The following is a 9,319-nucleotide window of genomic DNA, read 5'->3' as shown; positions in this document are numbered from 1 at the left end:
TCAGTGCTCAGTATCATCAGTGCTCAGTATCACTGCTCTTTGTCTTGTGGTGCTCAGTAATACTACATTACTAATACTAGTACAGTGTCTTGTGCTAATCGTGCTGCTCAGTGTCAGTTCTCCGTAGTATCATCAGTGCTCAGTATCATCAGTCCTCAGTATCATCAGTGCTCAGCATCACTGATCATTGTCTTGTGGTGCTCAGTAATACTACATTACTAATACTAGTACAGTGTCTTGTGCTAATCAAGCTGCTCAGTGTCAGTTCTCTGTAGTATCATCAGTGCTCAGTATCATCAGTGCTCAGTATCACTGCTCATTGTCTTGTGGTGCTCAGTAATACTACATTACTAATACTAGTACAGTGTCTTGTGCTAATCGTGCTGCTCAGTGTCAGTTCTCCGTAGTATCATCAGTGCTCAGTATCACTGCTCATTGTCTTGTGGTGCTCAGTAATACTACATTACTAATACTAGTACAGTGTCTTGTTCTAATCGTGCTGCTCAGTGTCAGTTCTCCGTAGTATTGTGGTATCCCCCAGAACTTACAGGACTCATGCTCCCTTCAACTGACATGTACATTGCCTTATTGTACCAGGTGCTCCATGTAGGACCCTATGAGAACCTGTGTAGCCCAGACTTTTTGCCAAAAAGGACAGCTGTATACTCTGGGCTGCCATATAAACAGACATAACCTGCAGCTTTACCCTTTCCCCCCTTTTTCTTGGAGCCTAGCAACAGTGGATGGTGTGATGGAGGACACAGCCCACACCTCTCATCTGATTGGCCAATCCCTAGAGAGAACCCAGAGGAAGGGTGGAGTGATGGAGAGATTGGTGTGAGGACTGGGGGGTGCTGTAAGCTGGGACAGCAGAGAGGACAGCAGAACAAGCAGTGGGATCCTGAGTGAGTTGCAGAGGCTGAGTTCCTGTGTGTCAGTTCCAGAGTATCCTGTCAGCACTAGTATCATTGTGCAAGTCCCAGCAGCAACAGCAAGGAACTCCTCTGGAGAGAGAGGGAGTGAGATCAGTGAGGTTTCATCAGTAACAGCTCACTGCCCATATAAGAACAGAGGAAGTAGCAGCTACAGAGAATGCCCTATCCATGCAGAGACAGTTATGTGGATACAGAAGCCAGAGACAGCACTGAGAGGTAACTCCATCCTCAGGGAGGATTCTGTACAAGTAAACAGGCTCCCTGCTCACACACTGTCTACAAACATTGCAGCTGGCACTACTCCAGGAGTATAGAACCACTTTTGTCTGTGGCACAGCATAACTTGTTGCCAGCAATAGCACAAACTGCCTCCTCTTACATTAAATGCCCTAAGTCTTAGTAGAAAGGACAGCACACACAGTGCTGGTGCCACCGATGCTTATCTGCCAGGCCTTACAGACCAGTGACATTGTACATCAGATGAACTGTGACAGCCAGGTTACAGTGCAAAGGAGGCCTGAACAGAACTACCCAGAGTGAATGGGAAAGGCAGTGGATCAGTTTTCCCTCAGTGTGGCCACAGAGAGGACAGGCCTTTATTTACACTACAGGGACATGTCTAAGAAAGACTAAATATATATATGCATATATATCCACGTGTGGACACACTCTAAAGGGGGTTACAGACCTGTGCACAGGCGGAAGAACATAAGTTGTACTAATACTTCTGAATACATGGGATACTCAGTAAGGGTAATCAGATAATTGTAACTGGTAACAAACTGTTTTTCTTATGCATGCATATTTTGATGGTAACAGCTTGAATATTTGAGTTAAGGTTTGAATAGTATAATAAGTCAATATAACCAATTCAGGTAAACGTGCATAACTGCTGAGAAGGACGGTGATGGGATATGCAACACCTGAATAATTAAACAGTCTATGACAGTATTGGCATAATCTACGGTGTGAAGACCAACTGTTTATTATCTGTACTTGATGATTTACTGTAACGTATTACTATTATTCAAGTTGTTTGATTTTCCCAATGCCTTTAATAAACCGAAGTTGAGTTGACTGCTCCCTGAACAACCCACTTGTGCAGACGTATATCCCTTACATCTCCGAAGTATCGTGAACGAACTTCCATCTTAAGTTGGTATCCCGGTACACAGATAGTGTAAAGCGGACATAATCACCAGGTAAAAGATCATCTACTCACCCAATAACATTGTCCTTTATTTGCCCGGGTATCACATTTGGCGTCACGAACAGGATCCGAGTGCAATCAGGAGAAAACTCACTAATTGAAAGATGGAACAACAACAGGCTGCAGGAGGAGGAGCACCACCGGTAGTACAGAACCAGGAACAAGAACAACAGGCAACCCCGGCAACGACACCGAATGCTCCAATAACCTTACCCTACTACTTTGGGGCGCCGTGGCTTCCAACCTATAGCGGAGATGCCAACAAGCCACAGTGTACCACGTTTACAGAATTCAAAAATAAACTCAAATCTATGTTCCGGTTGTATACCTTGAACGAACAGCAGAAAGTCGAGATTCTGGTTGGTCAACTCACAGGGTCAGCTCTAAGAGAAGTCATATCCTGGCCCACTGAAAACAAGAAAGAGGTAGACCAGATCTTAAAGAGATTGTCCACTACTTTTGAGACAAAAACCCTCCCCGAGTTAAAAATGAAGCTGTATGCGCGCAAACAGCAACCGGGCGAGACCCTCCGAGACTACGCCCTGAGTTTACAAGAAACACTAAGAGCGATCCAAGCAGTTGACAAAGATGAAGTCAGAAATGCAGACGAAGCGCTAACGATTCAGTTTATTGAAGGAGCCTCAAGGGAGAGTGTCAAAACCCAACTACGACTACTCAAAATGCAAATGCCGGGGAAAACCTTCCTAGACTTCAAGGAAGCCGCCATCACAATAACTGGCAACCAATCGGGAAGAGAAGAAGAGTACCCAGAGCTGGTGGACTTCAGAGAATCCTCAGAGCTGATGGGAGCTACTGCTTCCAGTCCCGAAAGACCGAAACGAGTCAGAGATCCAGTGGTGCAGAGTAGTCAGCACCCCTCAGGAGATCAGATACAAACCCTACGCAAGCAGATGGAAGAGTTAACGGTGGGGATGGCAGAGATCCAGAGAGAAATGCGACTCCTAGCGAGACCACCGACACCCAATTCTGGAGAACCTAGATGGAGGTCCGAGCGACAGAGGTCGGCCAGAAGACGCTGGGAACCACCTCCAGAGTACGGGCGGCGGCCTTCAGACCAGTTCGACAGCCAGGGTCGTCCCGTTTGTCATCGATGCCAGGCAATAGGGCATATTGAGAGGAACTGCGACCAGATCGAACATTTAAACTCCAATGCCCCGAGGACGGAGACCGAGCCTCGGGGGACACAATAAGGTTAAAACCAACCTCTGAAGAAGGATGGCCACACTATGGCAGGCAATGCCATATAAATGCAGATGAGTTAACCGACATATTAAATACCGACACTCCTGTCCACACAAGGAAAATTTCAGGAAAGGTCATCTGGTTTCATGTGCGACGTGGGTATGGATTCATCAATCGTGATGACACCAAGCAAGATACATTCATTCATTATACGGCCATACAGAGGAACAACCCCAGAAAATACTATCGCAGCCTGGGAGAGGGAGAGATGGTGGAATTTGACATAATCAGGGGAGAGAAAGGTCTACGAGCAATCAACGTCACGGGTCCAGGTGGTGCTCCAGTGAAGGGCAGCAGGTATGCAGCAGATCGCAGGCATTATTGGTGCCATCCACACCGTGGAGGTCATCCACGTCACTACCGATGCCATGGAGATGGAATGTATTCCACAGAAAACGTGACAGAAAGTGTAAACCAGAGGCCATCTGTATGCAGTCAACAGGATCCTAATGCCGAATCGCAGAGTGCATTATTGGGAAGAACAGCTAACCTTGAGAAACCAAGTGGATATACGCAACAGAACCTGCAAGAAACTGTTCGGTCGTTTCGGTGTGGACCTACGATGATGGAAGACACCAATTCCAATACGGCCTACCTCAATCCGGCTCATTCAAACGCTACTGATCAGGACCGGGAAGTAGAAGTAGTGACCCACAAGGCCACAGAGGAAGACTTAGAATCCTCTAAACCCAATGCATCAGATTCAGTTATGCTCATCCCTAAACCTCACCATCCTGCAAAAACCCAGGGGGAAGCTAAAGAGGCCGTGAAATGGCTCTTTCCAGAGTTGCATCGTCCTGACTATGAGTACACCTCAATGAGTGGTGAAGAATTTATCTCACTGTTGCAGCAGGCATCGAGAAAGCCAGGGAAGAGGCGCACAGGGGTTCTAGCCCATTAGTTATAGACCCTTCTCATGTCTGATCTGTAATGATTATACTAATGTGATTTTCAAACTTGTTTGCTCTACAGTTACTAAATGCATTGAGGTTTAAAACATAATTGTTTCAGTACCTGCAACCCAATGTATTTCATGTCAGTAAAATGTCAATGTTGTGAAAAAAATAATAATGACTTTATGACTATGTGGAGAGACGAATGCGTGAGGACACGCATCATTCAAGCGGGGTTGAGTGTGGTATCCCCCAGAACTTACAGGACTCATGCTCCCTTCAACTGACATGTACATTGCCTTATTGTACCAGGTGCTCCATGTAGGACCCTATGAGAACCTGTGTAGCCCAGACTTTTTGCCAAAAAGGACAGCTGTATACTCTGGGCTGCCATATAAACAGACATAACCTGCAGCTTTACCCTTTCCCCCCTTTTTCTTGGAGCCTAGCAACAGTGGATGGTGTGATGGAGGACACAGCCCACACCTCTCATCTGATTGGCCAATCCCTAGAGAGAACCCAGAGGAAGGGTGGAGTGATGGAGAGATTGGTGTGAGGACTGGGGGGTGCTGTAAGCTGGGACAGCAGAGAGGACAGCAGAACAAGCAGTGGGATCCTGAGTGAGTTGCAGAGGCTGAGTTCCTGTGTGTCAGTTCCAGAGTATCCTGTCAGCACTAGTATCATTGTGCAAGTCCCAGCAGCAACAGCAAGGAACTCCTCTGGAGAGAGAGGGAGTGAGATCAGTGAGGTTTCATCAGTAACAGCTCACTGCCCATATAAGAACAGAGGAAGTAGCAGCTACAGAGAATGCCCTATCCATGCAGAGACAGTGCTGTGAATACAGCAGCCAGAGACAGCACTGAGAGGTAACTCCATCCTCAGGGAGGATTCTGTACAAGTAAACAGGCTCCCTGCTCACACACTGTCTACAAACATTGCAGCTGGCACTACTCCAGGAGTATAGAACCACTTTTGTCTGTGGCACAGCATAACTTGTTGCCAGCAATAGCACAAACTGCCTCCTCTTACATTAAATGCCCTAAGTCTTAGTAGAAAGGACAGCACACACAGTGCTGGTGCCACCGATGCTTATCTGCCAGGCCTTACAGACCAGTGACATTGTACATCAGATGAACTGTGACAGCCAGGTTACAGTGCAAAGGAGGCCTGAACAGAACTACCCAGAGTGAATGGGAAAGGCAGTGGATCAGTTTTCCCTCAGTGTGGCCACAGAGAGGACAGGCCTTTATTTACACTACAGGGACATGTCTAAGAAAGACTAAATATATATATGCATATATATCCACGTGTGGACACACTCTAAAGGGGGTTACAGACCTGTGCACAGGCGGAAGAACATAAGTTGTACTAATACTTCTGAATACATGGGATACTCAGTAAGGGTAATCAGATAATTGTAACTGGTAACAAACTGTTTTTCTTATGCATGCATATTTTGATGGTAACAGCTTGAATATTTGAGTTAAGGTTTGAATAGTATAATAAGTCAATATAACCAATTCAGGTAAACGTGCATAACTGCTGAGAAGGACGGTGATGGGATATGCAACACCTGAATAATTAAACAGTCTATGACAGTATTGGCATAATCTACGGTGTGAAGACCAACTGTTTATTATCTGTACTTGATGATTTACTGTAACGTATTACTATTATTCAAGTTGTTTGATTTTCCCAATGCCTTTAATAAACCGAAGTTGAGTTGACTGCTCCCTGAACAACCCACTTGTGCAGACGTATATCCCTTACATCTCCGAAGTATCGTGAACGAACTTCCATCTTAAGTTGGTATCCCGGTACACAGATAGTGTAAAGCGGACATAATCACCAGGTAAAAGATCATCTACTCACCCAATAACATTGTCCTTTATTTGCCCGGGTATCACAGTATCATCAGTGCTCAGTATCACTGCTCGTTGTCTTGTGGTGCTCAGTAATACATTACTAATACTAGTCCAGTGTCTTGTGCTGCATCTTCCTGCTGTAGGGTGCTGTGGTAGTGTCCTGTCACTGTGCATAGGTCTTCATCATTCCAGTCACAGTGGTATCTGGTATCTATCTAGTGGTATCTAATTCCAGACATTACTGCCGTCTAATTCCAGATATATTACTGGCATATAATTCCACACATTAAAAAATGGAGAACAAAAATTTGGAGGGTAAAATAGGGAAAGATCAAGATCCACTTCCACCTAGTGCTGAAGCTGCTGCCACTAGTCATGGCAGAGACAATGAAATGCCATCAACGTCGATACCGAGAATGTACACAGACGTCAGAAAAAGTGTCCTAAAAAATGCAGTAGTACCCACTGTCCACTTAACCACGGACATGTGGACAAGTGCAGCAAGGCAGACTAAGGACTATATGACTGTGACAGCCCACTGGGTAGAAGTATTGCCTCCCGCAGCAACAACAGCGGCGGCACCAGTAGCAGCATCTCGCAAACGCCTACTCGTTCCTAGGCAGGCTACGCTTTGTATCACCACTTTCCATAAGAGGCACACAGCTGACAACCTCTTACGGAAACTGAGGAACATCATCACAGATTGGCTTACCCCAATTGGACTCTCCTGGGGATTTGTGACATCAGACAACGCCACAAATATTGTGCGTGCATTACATGTGGGCAAATTCCAGCACGTCCCATGTTTTGCATATACAATTAATTTGGTGGTGCATAATTTTTTGAAAAACGACAGGGGCGTGCAGGAGATGCTGTCAGTGGCCCGAAAAATTGCGGGCCACTTGGGCATTCAGCCACCGCGTGCCGAAGACTGGAGCGCCAGCAAACACTCCTGAACATGCCCTGCCATCAGCTGAAGCAAGAGGTGGTAACGAGGTGGAATTCAACCCTCTATATGCTTCAGAGGATGGAGGAGCAGCAAAAGGCCATTCAAGCCTATACAGCTACCTACGATATAGGCAAAAGAGAGGGAATGCACCTGAATCAACCCTTTGAACTTGCCACACGTGAAGTCAGTTCAGACACTGCCAGCCTGAGTCAGGTCATTCCCCTCATCAGGCTTTTGCAGAAGAAGCTGGAGAGATTGAAGGAGGAGCTAAAACAGAGCGATTCCACTAGGCATGTGGGACTTGTGGATGGAGCCCTTAATTCGCTTAACCAGGATTCACGGGTGGTCAATCTGTTGAAACCAGAGCACTACATTTTGGCCACTGTGCTCGATCATAGTTTTAAAGCCTACGTTGTATCTCTCTTTCCTGCAGACACAAGTCTGCAGATGTTCAAAGATCTGCTGGTGAGACAAATGTCAAGTCAAGCGGAACGTGACCTGCCAACAGCTCCTCCTTAATTTTCTACCGCCACTGGAGCTGCCAGGAAAAGGATATAATTTTCAAAACCACCCGCTGGTGGTGATGCAGGGCAGTCAGTAGCAAGTGCTGACATCTGGTCCAGACTGAAGGACCTGCCAACGATTACTGACATGTCATCTACTGTCACTGCATATGATTCTGTCACCATTGAAAGAATGGTGGAGGATTATATGAGTGACAGCATCGAAGTAGGCATGTCAGACAGTCGGTACGTATACTGGCAGGAAAAAGAGGCAATTTGGAGGCCCTTGCACAAACTGGCTTTATTTTACATAAGTTGCCCTCCCTCCAGTGTGTACTCTGAAAGAGTGTTTAGTGCAGCCGGTCACCTTGTCAGAGATCGGCATAGGAGGTTACTTCCAGAAAATGTGGAGAAGATGATGTTCATCAAAATGAATTATAAATTCCTCCATGGAGACATTTAACAATTGCCTCCAGAAAGTACACAGGGACCTGTGATGGTGGATTCCAGTGGGGACGAATTAATAATCTGTGAGGAGGAGAATGTACACAGTGAAAGGGGTGAGGAATCGGAGGATGAGGAGGAGGTGGACATCTTGCCTCTGTAGAGCCAGTTTGTGCAAGGAGAGATTGATTGCTTCTTTTTTGGTGGGGGCCCAAACCAACCAGTCATTTCAGCCACAGTCGTGTGGCAGACCCTGTCACTGAAATGATGGGTTTGTTAAAGTGTGCATGTCCTGTTTATATAACATAAGGGTGGGTGGGAGGGCCCAAGGACAATTCCATCTTGCACCTCTTTTTTAATTTTTCTTTGCATCATGTGCTGTTTGGGGACTATTTTTTTAAGTGCCATCCTGTCTGACACTGCAATGCCACTCCTAGATGTGCCAGGTGTTTGTGTCGGCCACTTGGGTCGCTTAGCTTAGTCACACAGCTACCTCATTGCACCTCTTTTTTTCTTTGCATCATGTGCTGTTTGGGGACTATTTTTTTGAAGTGCCATCCTGTCTGACACTGCAGTGCCACTCCTAGATGGGCCAGGTGTTTGTGTCGGCACTTGGGTCGCTTAGCTTAGTCACACAGCTACCTCATTGCACCTCTTTTTTTCTTTGCATCATGTGCTGTTTGGGGACTATTTTTTTGAAGTGCCATCCTGTCTGACACTGCAGTGCCACTCCTAGATGGGCCAGGTGTTTGTGTCGGCCACTTGGGTCGCTTAGCTTAGTCACACAGCTACCTCATTGCACCTCTTTTTTTCTTTGCATCATGTGCTGTTTGGGGACTATTTTTTAAATCTGCCATCCTGTCTGACACTGCAGTGCCACTCCTAGATGGGCCAGGCGTTTGTGTCGGCCACTTGGGTCGCTTAGCTTAGTCACACAGCTACCTCATTGCACCTCTTTTTTTCTTTGCATCATGTGCTGTTTGGGGACTATTTTTTTGAAGTGCCATCCTGTCTGACACTGCAGTGCCACTCCTAGATGGGCCAGGTGTTTGTGTCGGCCACTTGGGTCGCTTAGCTTAGTCACACAGCTACCTCATTGCACCTCTTTTTTTCTTTGCATCATGTGCTGTTTGGGGACTATTTTTTAATCTGCCATCCTGTCTGACACTACAGTGCTACTCCTAGATGGGCCAGGTGTTTGTGTCGGCCACTTGGGTCGCTTAGCTTAGTCACACAGCTACCTCATTGCACCTCTTT

The 9,319-nt window shown here is 46.3% G+C and overlaps 1 protein-coding gene across 1 annotated transcript; it reads left to right on the top strand.

Moving 5' to 3' along the window:
* Positions 1-557: 557 nt before the first annotated feature.
* Positions 558-6,045, top strand: LOC134957264 (uncharacterized). Its single transcript, XM_063939008.1, has 2 exons — positions 558-5,167; positions 6,020-6,045. Exon 1 carries the CDS (start codon positions 2,250-2,252, stop codon positions 3,354-3,356), a length of 1,107 nt encoding a protein of 368 aa, XP_063795078.1. The 5' UTR covers positions 558-2,249; the 3' UTR covers positions 3,357-5,167; positions 6,020-6,045.
* The last annotated feature ends 3,274 nt before the right edge of the window (positions 6,046-9,319 follow it).

This window comes from Pseudophryne corroboree, chromosome 9 (genome assembly GCF_028390025.1).
Source record: "Pseudophryne corroboree isolate aPseCor3 chromosome 9, aPseCor3.hap2, whole genome shotgun sequence".
Taxonomy (NCBI): domain Eukaryota; kingdom Metazoa; phylum Chordata; class Amphibia; order Anura; family Myobatrachidae; genus Pseudophryne; species Pseudophryne corroboree.
The sequence above is the reverse complement of the archived record's forward strand: the minus strand, read 5'-3'. Positions and strand labels throughout refer to the sequence as shown.